General features: G+C 34.8%; 2 protein-coding genes across 6 annotated transcripts; both read right to left on the minus strand.

The window, feature by feature from the left end:
- Window positions 1–1,061: 1,061 nt before the first annotated feature.
- LOC130823636 (ABC transporter G family member 5) lies at window positions 1,062–6,093 on the minus strand. Of its 2 annotated transcripts, none has more exons than XM_057688343.1 (2): window positions 3,206–6,093; window positions 1,062–1,669 (listed from the first exon to the last, which is right to left on the minus strand). In XM_057688343.1, exon 1 carries the CDS (start codon window positions 5,101–5,103, stop codon window positions 3,211–3,213), a length of 1,893 nt encoding a protein of 630 aa, XP_057544326.1. In that variant the 5' UTR covers window positions 5,104–6,093; the 3' UTR covers window positions 1,062–1,669; window positions 3,206–3,210. The 2 variants fall into 2 exon arrangements, with proteins under 2 accessions (XP_057544326.1, XP_057544325.1); XM_057688342.1 differs by having other exon boundaries at window positions 1,062–2,172.
- Window positions 6,094–6,394: 301 nt separating this feature from the next.
- LOC130823637 (pentatricopeptide repeat-containing protein At2g13600) lies at window positions 6,395–19,444 on the minus strand. 4 transcript variants are annotated; one of them, XR_009046605.1, is made up of 3 exons: window positions 17,141–19,438; window positions 11,561–11,628; window positions 6,395–7,691 (listed from the first exon to the last, which is right to left on the minus strand). XR_009046605.1 is itself a non-coding variant. In XM_057688345.1 (2 exons), exon 1 carries the CDS (start codon window positions 19,248–19,250, stop codon window positions 17,154–17,156), a length of 2,097 nt encoding a protein of 698 aa, XP_057544328.1. In that variant the 5' UTR covers window positions 19,251–19,438; the 3' UTR covers window positions 7,729–11,628; window positions 17,141–17,153. The 4 variants fall into 4 exon arrangements, 3 of the variants coding, with proteins under 3 accessions (XP_057544328.1, XP_057544327.1, XP_057544329.1); XM_057688345.1 differs by lacking the exon at window positions 6,395–7,691 and having other exon boundaries at window positions 7,729–11,628; XM_057688344.1 differs by lacking the exons at window positions 6,395–7,691; window positions 11,561–11,628 and adding an exon at window positions 14,228–14,367 and having other exon boundaries at window positions 17,141–19,444.
- Window positions 19,445–20,858: the final 1,414 nt, after the last annotated feature.

Genomic DNA, 20,858 nt, shown 5'->3' on the forward strand with positions numbered 1-20,858 from the left:
GTTATATATAACAACAACAACAACAATAACAATAATAATAATAATAATAATAATAATAATTATTATTATTATTATTATTATTCTTATAATTGTATTAATTATATGATATGGTATATATGATATGAAGACTTAATACCTTATGTGACGGCAACAACATTACATTACCTTAATGTCAAATTGATTTTACCAAACTAGGGTAAGGAAAGACCAAATGTACGCACATATACTTCCTGATCTAATAATAATGAGGCAATCTTCTATGATGATAATAATTTTATATAATTAAGAAATACACATAATTTAACTTTTTTACCTGATAATATTATTTCATTAATTCATGAATTTGATTCACTTCACCAAATATGTGGCTTGTAAAACATTATCATTGAAAACAAAGCTGAAATGAAGTTATGAGCCACAAGTTTCTCATGCATGTGAACTGTCGTATTGGTATGAAAATGATGTGCTTCCATTAACAATAGAATAAGAAGTTTACATCTGTTTAACACCTGAAGAATGGAGGAAAATGGGTTGGTTTCAACTTTTAATTTTACTTTCTTTTGTTTTGTTTGAATTACTAGATAATGCAAATGTGATACACAATTTTATTGGATTTTCTGATATATTTATACAAACAAAAAAATTAAAAATTTACTACTTTATGTTTTAATTATTTCAAAATATCCTATACTTATTTAATAAATAAGATTATAAAGATTTTATAAATGATAGAAAAAAAATAAAATACATGATTTTCTAATACAATAAATAATGTGACCTAAAAACTAAAAAATCAATCAGTATGAATTATATTATAATCATAATTAGAAAGTAGAAAAGTCAAATACATAAATATTAATCATAATAACAATAACATTATTGAGTTTTGGAGGGAAATTTTTTATTGAGAAAGTGACACGTAAGAAATTTTAAAAAGCGATGACATTAGCAATGTTTATTTTAGTAATAGTTAATTGATAGAGTAGCTGAGGGAAAAAAGGAAATAAATAGATGATAATCAAAACATTATTGAGACAAGATTCAAATCTCTTCATCTTCGCTTTCTTAGTTCTCTCACAAAACATTATTTCAACTCAAGTTTTGTGTCAAATTTTACCTCTTTAACAACCAAACACTTGATAGTCAATTCTATAAGTGTGTTGAACCAATTCAAATTAACTCGAACTAATTCAACTATTATTTTTTATATTATATACTACACATTTTAATATTAAAAAGATATTTTAATAAAATGATCTGGATGATTGCCCGAACCTAGATTCCGCCAGAGAATACATACGTATGTAAAGCGTATTGTATTGTTGTTAGGTATTAAACTCCGACCATAAATGTATAAATATAGTATTTTTCCTGTTTTTTGTGCCATTAGGTACCTCTTTGTACTGACTGGTACCACTAATTTGGACTATACTTCAAGTTTATCTAGTAACCACATTCAGACGCATTAGTTAGTGAAGATTAAAGTTTAATACCATTTGAGGAACAACTGTTAAGCCATACACCAACTACCTAATCTTAATCAAATCAACATCATTACAGTATGGTCATCTTATACAAGAGTTGACTCCCAACGAAACTAACTGGTAGTAAATTACAATATGCTTATAATTCAGATCCTGATACCAGCAGCTTAACTGATAACTGCAAACTTAAATCAAAGCAAATGGGTTAGTCAAATCCAATGGGTTATTTTTCGATGTGGGATCACTAAGAGGAGAGTTGACTGAAAACAAATCCAATGAGGTTCCATCCGGATTAACCCATCAAATATATATGTTAGTCAACCTTTCTTTAATTTTTCGATGTGGGATCACAAATGGGTTATTTTTCAACAGACATAACCTAATGGTAAAAATAAAGAGGGGGGGGGGGGGGAAGAGGGGAGGAATAACATAAGCAACAAAATTTAGCAACCCAAGAAAAGCAAAGGGAAATCCACTTGATGCATAGTAGTTACCATGTGAATTGTAATATTGAATATCAGCCACTAATAAGCAAAAATGATGATCACATGAAATAGTGCAGAAATCTTTAGCTGTACTTTTGTTTACTTGTGTGATTCAGTGGGGTAAGGTAACACTCTTAGGCTCTTACAGCCTCATGTTTTTGGCTTCTGTACTTGGTTGGACCTTTGTTTTCTTATAGTAAAACCTGTTGATGAATGTGACAGAAACAGAGAAAATGTGGTGAATGAGGTTAGAATCATGTCTTGAATGTACCAAAACTTGTTGAGTTCTGGAGTGCAGTGCAACAGTATGGTCTGTTTTGTTGGTTGGAAGAAAAATGTTATTTTCCCGATTACTAGATTTGTTCTTGTGAATTTGCTACATGTTTATGTGAGTTATGTCATTATCAGTAGCAAATTCACAATAACTCAAGAGTATATGCTCACAAGATATCAGTGGTTTCTAATGAATACAAAAATATGATTATTTCAAAGTCGGACATGAATAAGATATTTCGACACTTCATTTTGGAAAAAAAATATGACATTTTTGTAGATTAGCCGAGTCTGATATTTGTAGATGTACTCATATTGAATAACATAGGTTGCCAAAGACATAAACTCTTAACTTTGTTGGTAAATCATACAAATTGGTAGTTATAAATATAATTATTTACAAAAGAATAGTTTGCAAATTACAGACATAAGGTTAGGACTTTTTGCTTATTATAGCCTTAATGTTTATTTTTTGAGAATTATAGCCATCAAAGTATCAAAGTGTACAGCGTTCACGTCAAATCATATAATTCCGACCACTAGACCAAAAATTGCAACCACTTCGGAATTATGTGATTTGGCTTGAACGCGGTAGACTTTGATACTTTGGTGGCCGTAATTTGAAAAAAAAAACATTGAGACTGTAATTCGTAAAAGTCCCAAATTTTAAGGCTGTAATTTGCAAATTATTCTTTACAAAATGGTCATAGGGGATCAAACAGTTCGTATCAGTTTTGATACAAAATTACCCAAGTTCAATCCACAATATTAAGATGCTATGTCACTTGGACTTGGATAATGGTGTCTGACTTGAATACGTATTCAAATGTCTTATTCGATCATTTTGTGAAAAAGTTCGTAATTTTGACTCGAGATAAAGTGTTGAAGATTAGTTTACCGATGTCCGAGTGTCAAGGACACAATACTTGAAGAATCGAAATGAAATAAAGAGAGATTAATTACCTTGTTCAAACATGATTGGCCTTGATACTCCTTTTGGAACACCTGCATCTGAGAATGACATAAGAAATGAACCTGTACACCAGAATGAAGCACACTGTAATCAATACATTCATCCACCTATTCTGTTCTCCCAAACCTTCTTCCTTCAAAACATCCTTCCCAGTCAACACACACACACCCAACATGCTCTCTAAACACTCACTCGATCCCGAAAACTCGTTGATCAGGAAACCTTCATAAGGATACTTAAACAAGGACACATAATGCATCCCAATCCAATAACTCGGGATCTCTTTTTTCGATATGAAGTACCCGGAAAACAAAAAAAATGATCCCATTACCCCTTGAATTACCGAGTTTCCAACTATGAAATTAGGCACCAGTGCACTAAAACACACCACAACAGAATTAGCAGTGTATAGGATCAACCATATGAGCAACAAGAAGTGTGCAAAAGCAGTGAATTCCGGCTTTAGACCCACCAACCAATACACCGGAATTGTGAACAGAATCGCTAGAATAAGCAGAAACGGAAGGTAAACAATGGAATTTGCTATGACGTAAGATGAAATTCTGTAGCTCCCGGAGGAAGTCTCCTTCATCAGTATTTCCCTCTCCTGCAGGAAAATCGGTAATGCCTCTGTGGTGCAAGACAACAAAAATGTTAAGATAAATGCAAATAATCCCACTCTTTCAAATGCACCTTCTAAATTATGTTTAAGATCATGGAAAATGGAGCCTAAAACCAGCCCTGAAACCAGCATTTGTAATGTCCTGCAAGCAAACAGTTCTTTTGTTCTCATAACAAGCTTAGAGAATCTGTGACTAAGGATCATTATTTCCTTCAATCTTGAATTTGCAAAATCATGGGTTTCGGGTTCGATTCTCGTATATGCACTCTCTTCATCCATCACCTTAGATTGTTGGAAAAGCTGTTGCAGAGTTTTCCTCCTCTGCACTGGGTGGGGTGCCCCAGTAGAACCAGTATTTTGTTGCATTTCCGAAATTGGACTTGCTTGCTGTTCTTGTTGTTGTTGGATTGTTTCGAGGTAATCGATAGCGAATTCCACGACATTGCAATGAGGAGGGAGCTCGATACCCATTTGAACGAGGTTGAACCCAAGACGATCAACTGTACCATGGTGCAGAACAGTGCCATTAGCTAATAACAGGATCGAATTAAACTGTTTAACAATCCGAAAACCAGGTTGATGTATACTCAAAATGATTGTTCTCCCCCTTGTTTCTGCCATATTCTTTAACATGTCAATGATTTGCAACGCCGAGGTACTGTCTAACCCTGATGTGGGCTCATCCAAGATCAACACTTTAGGATCATGAATCACATCCACACCAATAGAAACTCTCCGTCTTTCACCCCCCGAAATTCCTCTGATTCCATCGTTCCCAACTCGGGTATTTGCCACATGATCAAGTCCTAACTCTTGCAATAAAGATGTCACTCTAGAGTTAAGCTCTAAAAGTGGGAGTTTAAGCCTTAATTTGGCACTAAACATGAGTGTTTCTTCAACTGTAAGGAGTGGAAAAAGCATATCTTTTTGGGTAACATACCCTGAAATCTTGTTGAAATTGGGTTTATCAATTGCATTGTTATTAACAAAGATAGAACCAGATTGTGGACTAAGCTTGCCTGCTAATACTTCAAGCAAAGATGATTTTCCTGCTCCACTTGGGCCCACAATTGCAAGGATTTCCCATGGCTTTGCTCTGCAATTCACCTGGTTTAGCACTGTTCTCATCCCAAAAGAAAATGTTGATTGATTCCAATTATCTGTATTTCCACTCTTGAAAATACTTAATGGGTTTATTTCATTGTTGTGGGTGTAAATTTTGTAGGTAATACCTACTGCTTCAATCTCACATTCTTGCTTCTTCATTGAGCTCTAGTCTCTAGAAGAAGTATATTATTAACTACTCTCTTCACTCTAAGCTACTTGAGTGTTTTTTTTTTCTTGTCCTTAGAAGCTTGTTCTTTAAGTTCCTAGTTGAAAGTGGTACACTTATATACTTTAGTTAATGAAAAAATATGGTTTTAGTTATCTCGACCTATATTTTAATCGTAGTAAACTCAAAACCATTACTATACAATCCCGGTACAATAATTTGACGTTGTTTATTGCACTATGTTAGAAGTTGAGGTGTTAAAAACAGAACCGATAATCTGATATTTACCGGATCTTTTAATTGAACTCGAGTCACACAAAATCCGATTTTAAATCGACCTGAAACATCTGACCCGAAATTGACTCGATGACTCGAATGAATACTTCTAGGTAGGAGTATCTAGTTGCAAAAAATCTTAATCTATCATAAATTAACCCAATTCTAATATAAAATGAAATAAATCATACAAAAAAAATTACGAAAAATACTCGAATTGAATATAATATTTTAATAAAAATCACCACCGGGCTAATAAAATAAAATAAAATTTTTAAATTTTATTTTGAGGAGGTTGAAATAAAAAACTAATTAGTGTGAGTGGTCATATATACTATGGGCTAGTGAAATGAGTTAAAAGGTTCACGTGGTCTCTTACAAGTAATTGTTGTTATTTCCAAATGTGGGTGTAAAATTGGAGGTAAGCATTGGAAAATTGTATGGCTCACATGTTAAGGTAATGTTTGGTCATCACATAAATACTTTTAATTGGTTTTTCTTGTTGTTTTGTGATAATTAATTTGTACAATTTTGTAATTTCCTTCCAATTATAATTCAAGCCTGCATTACAATTAGGTATTCAGGGATCACGGGTGTGTCACTTCATATTTCTTCAATATTTTATTCTAACATCACAAAGCATCAAAAATGGAAATTAATACTAATAAATTTTATAACATAATAAATGATTTTGTGGATATGAACAAATCTTTATTTAGTAGTATATATTGTAAGTGTTTTTTGACCATTATTTGTATGAAAAATAATGCTTATGTTTATGACCAAACTTCGTTAATTACTTATGTTGGATAAAGTATAGTAATAAATTATGAAATATAGTATATTGTACAAAATCTATTTTATTTTTAATATTATAATAAGGTAAAATAATTATTGCGGTCATTAATATTTATTGCTTTTATTCCAAACTTTAAATATGGGCGTTATGAGCTTATTGGACAATTTTATAATTCTATGTTTTCAAAATCTATGTTAAATTTTTTGAGAGTCGTTGAAAAAACAATTAAATTAATAAAAATAATTTAAAACTATGCCTTTTATTTTTTAACAAGGACGTAGGCCATTGATATAAATAAACATTAACTATTTTTATTAAAAATGTAATCTCTAAAATCCATGTAAGAAATACTAACGTTTTTTAAAGGCACCGTAGAGAGAAGGATTGCAGAAATGGGGTGGCCATGTAAGGGGTTTCAAGAGAGGCGTTGGAGGGGGAGGGAGTAGGTGGTGTAAAGGGTGGTGGGAAGGTGTACAAAGTTGCGGGAGTTTTTTTTTTTTTTTTTTTTTTTTCCTTTTTAATAAAGCAACGAAAGTCAAAGGTAATTTAACAATCATCAACAATCATTAGGAGGTTAATTAGCTAGAATTCGATGACTTGGCTTGAATAGTATAAACTGTAATACTTTATTGGCTGTGATTCAAAACATTGAAACAATAATCCGCGAAAGACCTTAAGTTTAAAATTGTAATTCATAAAAGGGCTTAAGTTCAAAACTGTAATTCGTAAATTATTTTTTAAATACAACTCAAAAGAATTTAGACATAAATAAATATTTAATGAAAAAACCTTTTGATGCATGATAAATAGAACTATTTGTAAGTAAGCAATATTATCTTTCTAACAAGAATTTAGAATATACTTCTGCAAATCATACGAGTATTTGAGAATTGGTTTTTATCTCAGTTGGAATAAGTATTGGTTTTTTAGATTAGGTCCTGAGTTCGATTCTTATCTAGTCCTTTCCACTTAGATTGCGTAAATCTAACTCCTTTAAACCCTGCTTAGATGGGAGTCAATTGTACTATGTTTAAATTGAGGGAATTAAAGGGAAAGGAAGGCGATGGAGAAATGATCACTTGCACTATGCTCATTCTCACCTAGTCTTCTGCACTTAGGTTTCTTTGATTTTGTTAATGGACAAATTTCTTCAAAAGTAGAAAGATTTAAAAGGAAAATGAGTTTTCAGTTGCTCTCGATTCCTTTCCCTTCCAAGAAAACGAGAAAGCTTTTCTTATTATTTTGTCCCTTCCTTTCCCATTCCTTCATTTCCCTATCTTCTTTTTTCTTTCCCTCCGACATTATTTTCCAAACAAAGTGTAAATGACATTGACGTGATGATATAAGATTGTAATAGAAAATTGTAAAAAAGATAACTTATTTGAGGAAAGAGTTCTATTATGGTGCTGTGAAATGCAATTATCCCAAGCTCACCGGTATCTACCCAAAAACTGGCATCCACATTGTGTATCGCAGATACCAAAACCATAAACTTGAGACCAACTCCTGCATCAGCAGTTATTAGATAAGATCATACAATATATGAAAACAACAATTATGAAACCAAAAACAGAAAACAATTAAAAACAACAACTTGTAGCGATATAAAATACAATATAATACAAATACTGATTAGTATATTGACACCGGCTCATCCATGGCATAGTAGGATTAGGGATGGCACTGGGTCGGACTCGGTTTGGATTATCCACTCTCCGACTTTGCTCCGGATAAAACGTAAATTATGTTTTTCAGTCCACCTCTACTTAGAGTCAGATTATGCATACTCCTACTTTGCTCCGACTCGGACCTCCGACGGAGCTCGAATTCTTATCAAGCTTTATTTTTCTCGATATTATACTAATGATTTAAAAGCATAAAAAACTGATAGAGTAGCCTTTTAAATACAATTTAACAAAAAAAATATGTCCTTAGAATTCTAGAATCGCAATTAAAATCATTAGAATCGTATATAGAATCGTAGAATCACTACTAGAATCGTACAGTTCTATTGATTCTACACGTTTCTAATTAAAAATACTCCACAAAATGCTAAATTAGGCCTTGACCTACCAAATCAACTATATCATTAGACCCTAGTTTCTACTTTTTGCTTTTTAATGATTAAATGGAGACTCTTAATCATAATATATTTATTTTATGAATAGCACGGGATTGGGACTCTAAACTTTTTAATGAAAATTCTTGCTACCTTAGATCTATTTTTTTTTATCTAGATTACTAATTGAGGCTTGATTTCATATAGTGTTACTAACTAATTATAAATGATTGAATTGGTGTTGATAATTATTAACGCTCTAAAAATATTACAATATAATGTGGCTTTGATAAATATATTACAAGATCACTCTACTTAGAATTGCTTAATTTAACAAGAATTATTGTTACTGTATGTACTTAGTGTGTTTGTTTTACTTAATTATTGATTAATGTATATCTTTTTATGTTTTTTAATTCATAAAAATTATACAAAAAAGGAAACAAATAAGAAGTATATATGTATTTTTTAAATAATAACAAAGTTTTTAAAATAATAAATAAGTTAAGCGTTCTTTTACAATAAAAATAGCTAAAGACTATACATAAGCAATTACAACTTACTTTTGCAAAATTCTTGAATCATTCGATTCTACGATCCAATTTTACAATTTAATTTTGAGAGTTGTTTTTGATTTGAGTTAAATTCACGCTTTTAATAACCTTGGCTATAATTCACCTGATCTCTCTCTTTTAATATTCAATCATGAAACCATAAATGTTGCATTTAAAAACTTTGAGTATTATAATTATATTCAATTAAGAGTTGGATGTTGGGTCGGTCAAGTGGGAGTCAGAATCGAGTCAGAGTATAGGATTTTTTATGAGGTCCAACTCTGGTCCGTCTTAAAATCGGACTTGGACTATATGATCGGCTTCAAAATCGGGTATTATTTTCTCAGACTCAAATCGGATAAAATTCCTCGGATAGTAGTTGGATCAAGAGCGAATTCGGACTGAATTTCCATCCTTAAGTAGGATGCATAAAAATATTTCAAGTTTATGTTCAAAAAAGGCTACATTTGATTGGTTTGGTCCTGATGGTTATCTTTAGTCCTGGTGCAGGCATCTTTCATTTGTTTTATTTTGTACATTTGGAGATCTCTTTGACCACATTCCTCCTGCACTCTCTATGAAGGGGGTACGGGCATAGTTTCTTAGTTTGCAACTCTCGAACCCTAGCTATATCCGAGATTTACAGGGTATGATGATATGGTATGTTCCTGATAATTACACTTGGTTTGGTTTATGTAAACGATCCCAAGTCGGAATTCACGCTTTGACATTGATGTAGTACAATACAGTAAAGTACCAACTGATAGAAGAAACATGGAGAAAAAGAATCATACTCCAAAGATTGTTGTATTAAACTAGTTTCATTAAGACATCAACTGATTAATTGGCACTTTTAATCAGTCAACCATGTTAAATTTTCCAAATGTGTCAACGACTGATTTTGATTTTACTTGTACTCAGAAGAGATTCCATTTGATAAGAAATGCCTTAAAGAATGAACTCAAAGCCATTCTCTTAAGACTGTCACTTCGATTCGAGAACTCAAGTCAAACATGAGTACACGCCCAGCCATCCAAGGGCGAGCTTAGACTTTTTGTGTTAGTGATGGCCATCCACCCTCAAGTCAAAGTCCAACCCAAAGAGTCATCTAAGTGCCACAAGCGCTTCTTGATCAATTTTTCTTAAATTTCAAATCAAGAGACATGGGAAGTTATGTGGGTGACATGAGGAACAGATAGAAGACCCTAGAAGGCTGATTTCGGTTTCCTTAATGCAAGAAAACCAAATCCTAGTTAGCAAGTCATCAATCCCATGAATTGTAACTTAATTATCAAGAACACTGTTGCATTAGTATAAATAGTTCAGTTTGTACCAAATTAGGTTGTATAATTTATGAAATTTCTGAACTTTGTTCAACATTTGCCTCAAATCGAATTCTTGGATGAGAGTTCATCTAGGAAGTTTCTATGCTTTGTAAGTTGGCACCTTATATGTGTTCTTAGGAGCCTTTAAATTTTAGAGTGATATATCTATATCTCTTGATATTTATGGTTAGCCAAATTATCATCCTATTCTTCACTCAAAGAAATTGCCCCTTATTTGCATAATTTTTGTGGTGTTTCTGTATCGAGATTATTCATCTACCTTCAACATCATTTCATGCCCTAAATCCCTACGTTTTCCCCAACGCTTTCCCCTATCAACATTCACTAAGTTGTTGTCCTATTTTCGTCCTTCTTCCCTCATCATTTCCATTGATTCTCACCTTCAAAATCAACCTTCCTAATCTCACTCATCACCTTCAAAACACTATGTGTCTTTCTTTATTCACACGCCTAGCTTCCTTTAGATTCTTTCCCTTGTCTTAGTTTGTTTGCAAATTTTAGGAACGAAGCTTGTATACAACATCGTGGTCCAAGACGAAGTGTCAAGTATCCTAACCATATAGGAGTGTCCAAGGAACCAAGACCCATTGGTTGTTGGTACTAAATAACAGTAAATGGTTGTGATGTAAACTTTCATTAAATGTACCATGTCATTCCCATGTTGATCAAAAAAGAATTTTTTGTTTACATTTTCTAGTACCACCTAATAACACATCACCAAATGTAATGCATTAGAATAATATTGTGAAGAAAATGAGATGAAGGAGTAATTTTCCTTCCAAATTTACGCTAACATTTCATTACCATTCCTACCAGTTAATGCCGGGCGGCGACAACAAAACGGGCCTAAAGTATAATGAAGATTCTGCATTACATAGTTCTACAAAATGCATGTTTTGCATTTTTAGTGGACTTTTCAATGCTAGACTTCACAAGATCCTATCAAATATTTCAGCAATTTGATGAAATGGTCCGTGATCAAGACAAAAATGAGGTACTGAGGATAACAGAGCAATTTGATTAAATCAGCATTTATTTTCATAGAAGTATGTTTTGCATTCTCTGCCAGTTCACCCCTTTTTCCCCTTCTTTGCTAGACTATAATGCCCTTAGATTGTTTTGCTGGTATGATATACTAATTATAGTACAGTGAAAGAGACTCAAATTTGTGACTAAACGAATAGTATCACATAATACACAAATATACTCCTATTATTTAGCATAATATAAATGATAAAGAAAAATAGGCCTATCCAAAACATGATTCATAAGTACTATCCGCAACATTTTTTAATAAGATAGTGACAAAAATATGCTAATCAAAAGTGATCAGCTTAACAGATGAAGTCGAGAGAAATTCACTTCAATAAATTGGCATTATTCAAGTAAGATTTGATTCAAGAAGAGAGGACTTACCGTGGTTCAAAAGGTGTTCATCCTTTCTTCTGAACAAGCAACACCCACGAATAGATTATTCCATGTAACTGAGTAACCAACAAAATTTGCAAGCTTAATTATCTCAACAAAAATATTCACTTAAACAAAATTTGTTATGAGAAAAGCTCAAATTAAATGAAAATTTTGTAAGAGATAAGTGACTTTAGACTAAGCTAGAGATGAACAAATTTCAATGTTTCATACATTTCAAAATCAATCGTGCAAGTAAAAACTGCATTGAGGAATCATACAATTCAGCAAACAGTACTTGACTAGCTCTTCATGAAATTTTAGTTGAGTCAACAATCAAAATGTTCTGCCATGGACTGGTTTAAAGAAAACAAGAATTTGAGAGAGAGAAGAAGAATGAGTATAGGATTAAGAAAAGTAGCAATTACAAGCTGGTTTTCGAGTGTCAGTCACTCCTACTTCAGGTATCTATTACACTGATTTCTCATTTTAAATTAAAATTAAAGGCTAGTATTTATAGATGACTACATTTTCCACCTCATAGTAAATCTAACGAACTTATAACAGATACCTCTTCCCTCCTAATTCCTTCTTGCTGATATTTGTTTGTTTGCCACGTCATTCAAGATTGTATGGCTTCATGTGCTTTTCCCGCTTTCTTCCTTCTTTGATACTTAACCCATGTCTTCTCTTTAATGAAGGGCATAGCAATACCCCCGGTGTGAAGACGCACCTTGTCCTCAAGGTGAAAGGAAGGGTATTTCTGATCGATCAAGGCAGCAGTTTCCCAAGTGGCGTCAGCAGTGGACAGATCAGACCATTGAATGAGCACCTCTAAGGTGTTGTCAGATTTCTAATGCGCATTCAGCACAGCAACAGAAGTGACGTGAAGTTCCAAGTCATCAGATAGTTGAGCAAGCAAGGCATTTGGGGTGAAGTCACCCTTGTCTTTCTTCAACTGTGAAACATGGAAGACAGGATAGATGCAACAGTGTTAGGGTAGAGCCAGCTCATAAGCAGCCTTGCCGATTTTTTTGATGATTTTGTAAGGCCCATAAAATCGTGGAGCCAACTTCTCATTGTAATGATGTGCTAGAGATTTTTGCCGATATGGTTGTAATTTCAAAAATACTTCCATCACCTTCAATAAAATTCACATCCCGCCTATGTTTGTCTTCATTGTGCTTCATTATTTTTTGAGCCCGCATTAGGTGAAATTTTAAATCATCTAGTTGTGCATCACGTTCCTGGAGCATCTCCTCTAAACTCCCCAAAGTGGTAAGACCATGCCCCACATGACTAAGGTGTGGTGGATGCCTTCCATAGAGCCTTGGAATAGAGACATTTTTGTGGAAGTGTGAGGGGATATATTGTAACTGTATTCGGCCCATGGAAGCCAATCAAGCCACTTCTTCGGCTGCCCATTAATGAAGCAACGGAGATAGGTTTCCAAAGTCTTGTTGACAACCTCTGTTTAACCGTCGGTTTGAGGGTGATAGGCTGTGCTTCGTTTGAGATTAGTGAAATGCAAACAAAAGAGCTCCCTCCAAATATGACTCATAAAAACCTTGTCCTGATCCGAAATGATGGAAGAAGAAAACCCATGAAGACGCACTACTTCTTTGATGAATGCCTCAGCCACCTTAATTGCAGTTAATAGATGTTTTAAGGCGATGAAATGGGCATACTTCGTAAGTCAATCGACGACCACTAGAACTGTGTCTTTACCCTTGGCCTTAGGTAGACCCTCGACAAAATCCATAGTAATATGGTCCCAAACCTGATTGGGTATCGGAAGTGGCAGTAGTAAGCCAGCTGGGGTTAAGGATGACGCCTTTTGCCGTTGACAGACCTCACATTCCTTGACGTATTCCACGATCTGTTTCTTCATACCTTTCCAAAACCAATCCTGAGCGATGCGTTGATACATCTTTTGTTCACCGGAATGGCCCCCGATAGGTGAGTCAAGGTATTGCTTGAGTATGGTGAAGATGAAGGCTGCTTGCTTAGGCAACACGAACCTGCCTTTATAAAATAATCAGCCTTGTTGCAAGGAGAAACCCTTCAAGGTATCATCACCCGCCACGACCCGTTGCTTGATTGAATTCAGCAAGCATCCTATTCTACGAGCTCATCTAGGTGCTTCCAATCAGTCTCATAGGTGCTGCAGATAGTACCCAAGGCTGCCGTACACTGTTCTCTTCGTGACAAAGCGTCTGCTGCTCTATTTGACATCCCTGGATTGTACACAATCTCAAAGTCATATCCCATGAATTTCATGAGCCATTTCTGATATTCGGTTCCCACTTCTCGCTGCTCTAGTAAGAATTTCAAGCTGCTTTGATCGGTGCGAACCACAAAGTGACGCCCAAGGAGGTAATGTCGCCATTTTAAAATGGCAAAGATAATGGCCATGAGCTCTTTCTCGTAGATGGGCTTCAAACTCGCTCTCTTCCCCTATGTCTTACTAAAATATGCCACGGGATGTTTTTCCTGAAGAATTACTGCACCAAGGCCACAATTAGAAGCATCTGTTTCAATAAAAACTAGTTTTGAAAAATCAGGTAAAGAAAGGACCGGAGCTTGTGTCATAGCTTGTTTTAGGGCTATGAATGCTGAGAAAGTCGCATCATTCCACCCAAAGGTATCCTTGCGTAACTTATCAGTGAGGGGTCTTGCTAGTTGAGCATAATTTCAAATGAACTTCTGGTAATAACCGGTGAGTCCCAAAAAACCTCGAACTTCTTTCAAATTTGAGGACACGGGCCAAGTCATCATTGCTTCCACCTTATCCATTTCCATAGCAACACCAGCACCTGTGATCACATGGCCTTAGGCAACCTTATAAAGCCCAAAAGCACACTTACTGTATTTCACAAAAAGAGAATGTTGTTGCAGTGTTATCGATACCGAGGAGAGGTGACTAACATGAACAGCTACTGTTTTGCTATATATCAAAATGTCATCAAAGAAAACTAAGACAAATCGACGAAGAAAGGGTTTAAAGATATCATTCATGAGGGCTTGGAAGGTTGCGGGAGCATTGGTGAGGCCAAAGGGCATAACAAGGAACTCGTAGTGCCCTTCATGAGTACGAAAGGCAGTTTTGGTAACATCTTCAGGGCGCATTCTGATTTGGTGGTACCCAGATCGTAGATCCAATTTGGAAAAACTTGAGCCCCATGAAGCTCATCAAGCAACTCATCAATATTGGGAATAGGGTATTTGCTGGGAATGATTGCTTTGTTTAAAGCGCAATAGTCAACGCAAAACCTCCATGACCCATCTTTCTTCTTTACTAGGATAACAGGGCTTGAAAACGGGCTTGTAGATGGGCGTATCACCTACGCTTTCAACATGTCAGTTACCATCTTTTCAATCTCATTCTTTTGGATTTGGGGATAACGATAAGGCCTCACACAAATGGGATTGGTGCCTTCTTTCAAGGTGATGGTATGATCATGGGTTTCGGGATGGGGATAGAGTATTAGTTTCTGAAAAAAGGAATTGGAACTCAGAGAGGAGTGGTTGAAGGTAAGTGGGTATAATGGGTTTGTCACTGTTGTGAGGTTCTTCATCTTGTTGAATATGGGTAAGTTCAATTAACAACTCTTGCTTCTCTTTCTTAAGTATCCTTTCCATGGCCTTCAAAGAAATCTGAGTGATCCCTAGCGAAGGATCACCACCCAACTCCACCCACTGTCCTTCCCACCAAAACTTCATAATTTGTTTCTTCCAGTCAGTGGCAATCTCACGCAACTTCTCTAACCATTGTAACCCCATAATGGTATCAGAATATCCCAAGTCAAGAATCAAGAAATCCTCCATAATGTTGAGCCCCTGTACTTCTACACATTGTGCCTTACATTCCCCTTCGCCCTGAATTCATTCTCCGTTCCCTAAGGTTACACCAAATCTGACCGCAGCTGAGTATGGTAGGTTGAGTTGTTTTACTGTGTTTTGGGATATGAAGTTATTTGTGGCTCCAGGATCAATCATGAGAACCACATCAACTCCTTCGATTGTCCCACTTAATTTCATAGTCTTAAGATTGCTTATCCCCATTACTGAACTCAAGGAAATATCAACAGTGGGTAATTCTGGTATCTATTACAAGAATTTGAGAGAGAGAAGAAGAATGAGTATTGGATTAAGAAAAGTGGCAATCTATTACACTGATTTCTCATTTTCAAATTAAAATTAAAGGCTAGTATTTATAGATGACTACATTTGCCACCTCATAGTAAATCTAACAAACTTATAACAGATACTTCTTCCCTCCTAATTCCTTCTTCCTGATATTTGTTTGTTTGCCACGTCATTCAAGATTGTATGGCTTCATGTGCTTTTCCCGCTTTCTTCCTCTTTGATTCGTAACCCATGTGTTCTCTTTAATGAAGCGCATAGCATGTACATACTCCCCAAGTAATTTTTCACAAGTTCTAATAATACCTACTCCTATATATAGAACAATGTGATTCGCATTAATGTTCTTCGTAAGACATTACCACTGACAGTCAAGAACCAGCTGTTGGAGGATTGCCCTCCGGAAAATGCGAAGCACGAGCTTCTTTACAAATATCCAGCATATTCTGAACCTCTTAAATTCTAAGTCCGAAAAAGCTTTTTAGTTGTAATTTGTAAATTCGATATTTACAGTCATGTAGAGTTTACTAAAAGCTAAAGCATAACTTCAGGACAGTCTAAATACAAACAGTGTGTTCTGTGAGCCTGCTTAGAGAAAGAACAGAAGGTTTGAAGTTTAAACTAATGAGCTCAACTACAACCAACTTCAATAGGAAAACTTACTAAGAATATTACAAGCTTTTGCTTATTTCCCTACAATAGTACCGACTTTGAATATTACCAACTTAAGGGGTGTTTTCATAGAATATCCCTAGTATGTAAAAAATCAAACTATAGGAAATTATATGACAAAAGAAAAATGATAAATTAGTTAATAAACTAAAATTGGTATTATTCTAAGAAAAAAACCCCTTAAGCTGGTGTTATTCATGGTTAAATAAAAGTTGGTATCATTGTAGGAAAATTAACGAAAGGTTGTATTGTTCACGGTAATTTTTCCAATTCAATAATATAGGATTTCGAATTGTGTAAATAAGTTTAAAAAATGACAGGAGAACAAAGTCATAGGCTCCCAATACTTGAGAAGACAAAGCATTACTACAAGTCTACAACCACAAAAACAGCAAGCAAGGGCAAGGCACATAATTCAACCAAAAAAAGCATTCATTTTGTTGTCCACAAGCTACAACCATCACAGAAAGAACATATTCGGTTTGAAATACTTTATATTTATAAGCTTTTTGTTAAACTACCTTCGTTTGACCCAAATTTCCTCACCAATTTGTCTATCAATGGAAAATGATGAAGATAGGTACAAGCAGCCAATTTTGATCCATACAATGACTAAATGAGGGAGTCACATCAACTCATTTTATCCAATTACAATGTTACTTTTGATAAACATGTCTTAGAGAGTAAGTAATTCACCCAAAAATACTATTAAGTAATTATTTTATCGCATAAAAGTTATTCAGAAATAAATTCAATAAGAAAGAGGCTCACCCAAAGCCAGTAACTAGTTACATTCCAGTGAATGATAAACTGCTTCATAATTGATCTCTTCTTCTTCCATATCTGAATCAGTAGGGGCAAGGACATATCCAGCAAGTTTCATGTGTTTGGTAAGGTTTCTCAAAAGCAAATATATTTCATTTGTCAGTGGGTGGCTCATGTCTTTGACCATGAACACATGTACATGGCTCTGTATATCAATCCAGCTACACCCAGGCTGCTTAACAACTCCCTTTTGTATCATAAGATTCCGAACCCAAGTAACACCCGCCCATCTTCCAAGCTCTGCGTAGATATTAGAGAGAAGAACATAAGGACCCGAATTAGAAGGATCAATTTCCAATAGCCTCTCTGCCACGTACTTCCCCATGTCAGCATTTTTATGAACCTTACAAGCAGAAAGCAGAGACGCCCATACAACATAATCAGGGGTCATTGGCATAGTGTCAATAATTTCTTTCGCTTCTTCGAAGCAAGCAGCTCGACCTAGTAGATCAACCATACATGTGTAATGGTCCTTCCATGGTTCCAAACCATGCAACTCGACCATTGAGTGGAAATAGTGGCGACCCTCTTCCACTAGGCCACCATGACTACAAGCACTTAGAACTCCAATCATTGTTATATGATCAGGTTTCTCGCCGCATAATCTCATCCTCTTGTACATCTCAAGAGCTTCAACCGCATATCCGTTTTGAGCATATCCTACAATCATCGCGTTCCAAGAAACAAGGTCTCTTTCCACCATAGAGTGGAAGACACGCAATGCTTCTTGAACCGACCCACATTTCATGTACAAGTCTATTAAAGCATTCCCCACAAAGATGTCACACTCTGGTCTCAAACAAAAGCAAATTCCATGTTTCAACAAATGTACGTGAACCTGAATGCCAAAGTTCAAATCTGCAAGATTTGCACAAGCATTTAAGAGATTTGCGAAAGTATAATGACTAGGAAAAACAGACTCTCTTTTCAAAAGCTGAAACAAGCTAAGAGCTTTCTCATTTTCTCCATTTTGTGCATAACCTGCCATTAGTGCATTCCATGCTACTATATTCTTATCCACCATCTTCATAAATAATGAGTTAGCAGTTTCCACACTTGCTGCTTTTGCATAACCACTCACCATAGTTGTTACAGAAATTACATTTCTTGATCGCATATTTTGAAAAATGAATCCGGCTTCCTTAATTCTACCACATTTGGAATACATGTCAACCAAGGCATTGCTCAAAATCATGTCATTCCTAAACTTGTCTCTTTTCATAACCAAAGCATGAATTTCCCTACCTTCTCTAACTAATTTCAACGTCGCACAAGCACTAACCACACTAGCCAATGTGACTTCATCCGGTTCAAAACCATGATCCATCATCTTCACAAACACCTCAATAGCTTCCCTCACAGGACCATTTTGTTCATAGCACGTAATCAAACTATTCCAAGTTACTCGATTTCTTTCAACCATGTGATCGAAACTCTTTTGAGCACATTCCACTTCACCACATTTAGCATACATGTCAACAAGAGCAGACCCCATATAAACATCCACCAAACAAGGAGACTTAATCATCAAGGCATGAACTTGAACCCCCATTTCCAAATCTAGTAATCCAGCACAAGCACTAAGAACACTACCAAAAGAGTACTGATTTAACGTAAAACCCTCTCTATACATCCCTACAAAATACTCAACCGCCTCCTCAAACCGGTCATGCTGTGCAAACCCAGAAACCATGGAATTCCACGAGCACTGATCACGCACTGGGATTGATAAAAACACCTCAATAGCTTCATTACAAAAACCCCACCTCGTTAAACCACTTAAAAATGAATTGTAGGTGAAAATATTTCTCTGAGGCATTTTATCAAACAGTTTACGTGCATTATCAACAAACCCACATTTCCCATACAAATCAACCAACCTATTCTGAATAAAAATCTCGGATGAAAACTGCGACTTGAGAATTTGAGCATGGACACAACGTCCATGGCGAATTGAGTTTGATTTGATGCACCAATCCAATAACTTAGCAAATGGTGAAGAATTTGAATGAGAAATGGTTTCAAATCTTTGCTTGACAAGCATATTTCTTGCCATTCCATCATTTAAAGGTTGAAAATAGTTTTGCTGATGATAATTTTGAAAGAAATGCGAGGGGAAATACCGAAATAGTTTCAGTTTGAGCCTTATTTTTCCGCACCATTTTCCCGCGTTAATAAGTGTTCATATTAACAGATCGGAGCCAGCGGGGACTTTTTTTTGGCCAATTAATTCGAGAGGGGACTTTCTTTTTTACAAATTCTTACTTGTGAGTTGTGACCGTCTTAATGCGTTTTAAATGGGCTGGTTCATTATTACTTAAAAAACAATTATAAAAAACCTGCGTTGTGTAACTCTATCTAGAGTTGATGTTATAATCTGTTAACGTTTGATATTGTAACCTATTAAAATTGATATTTAGAGTTGATGTTATAACCCATTAAAGTTGATATTTAAGGTTGGTATTATAAGCAAAATTAAAGATTTACGTGCTTATTTAGAGAAATAAGTTTCCCCATGCCTATATTGAGAATTTATTATGCATTTTTTCTTATTTTGTTCAAATTTTTAGATTAAAATATCAAAAAAAAAACTTTTGTTAGTAAAAAGCTTCAAAGATAAGTGCTGAACAAATTTTTTTTCCCAAAATAAATTCTTTCACCAAAACATAAGGTAAAGCATTGTCCGTTGTTATTAATAACGACCTATTTTTAAAGTGAGTCACAAGTCAACTCAACAACCGCCCGTTGTTAATAAAAAAAAACAGTGGGCGATTGTTGAGCTGACTTTGACTCAGTTTAATAATTTCCGCTGTTACTAATGACGGGTTATTCCTTACGTCAGGTTCATAGGCATGTTGAGACAGAAACTAATAGTTATGTTGCGCGCAAGGGTGATGTCTGTTCACAAGTGATGAATCTACACATGGACTTAGAAAGAAATAATCAAGTTCTTGGTCTCGAAAGAACTCTAAAACCTTTTAATTTCTCATATTGAAGATAACACGTACTTTAAAGATGATCATAATGTATGTACAGAAAAAATGGAGTGTTTATTAAAGAAAGTGAAGGATAAATTTGAGAAAAACAAGAGGGAGAATGCTAATGCTCAAGCTATGATGAATAATGAGATAAAAATGTTAAAGGGGGTGAATTTTCCTAGAAGAATTCTTGAAGACTACAATATATGATAAAGGTACATTTGATCGATCCTTTCATATTTGTTTAATATTATATGACAAATGAATAGTCATACGTCTCACTGTGTTGAGCTCAAGGATTCATTGGTTTCTGCACCAATAAGGTGATCATAGTTTTCGTACTTGTGTATAGAATGGTTGTGGAATTCTGTTTTTATGAATATAGTAATTTTTCATGATACCGAAGCTATATATGCTAAAATCTTGCAAGCTATAAGTAGTTATGTGCTCTAACTTGCTAGAATAGAATAATTAGAATATCATGTAAATATTCCTATCTTAGTAATTATTACGTAAATATATAGTTTCCTAAAACTATTAATTGTAATTTGTATTTATTCTCTTCTCATGAAATGAATCAACTAAAATCATTTCTAATATGGTATCAGAGCCCTATGATATGTTATATACTCTAACATGACTATCATCTAAAATGAATAGTTGCTATTGAAAATAAGCAAACTTGA

The sequence above is a fragment of the Amaranthus tricolor genome, chromosome 9, assembly GCF_026212465.1.
Source record: "Amaranthus tricolor cultivar Red isolate AtriRed21 chromosome 9, ASM2621246v1, whole genome shotgun sequence".
Lineage (NCBI taxonomy): Eukaryota > Viridiplantae > Streptophyta > Magnoliopsida > Caryophyllales > Amaranthaceae > Amaranthus > Amaranthus tricolor.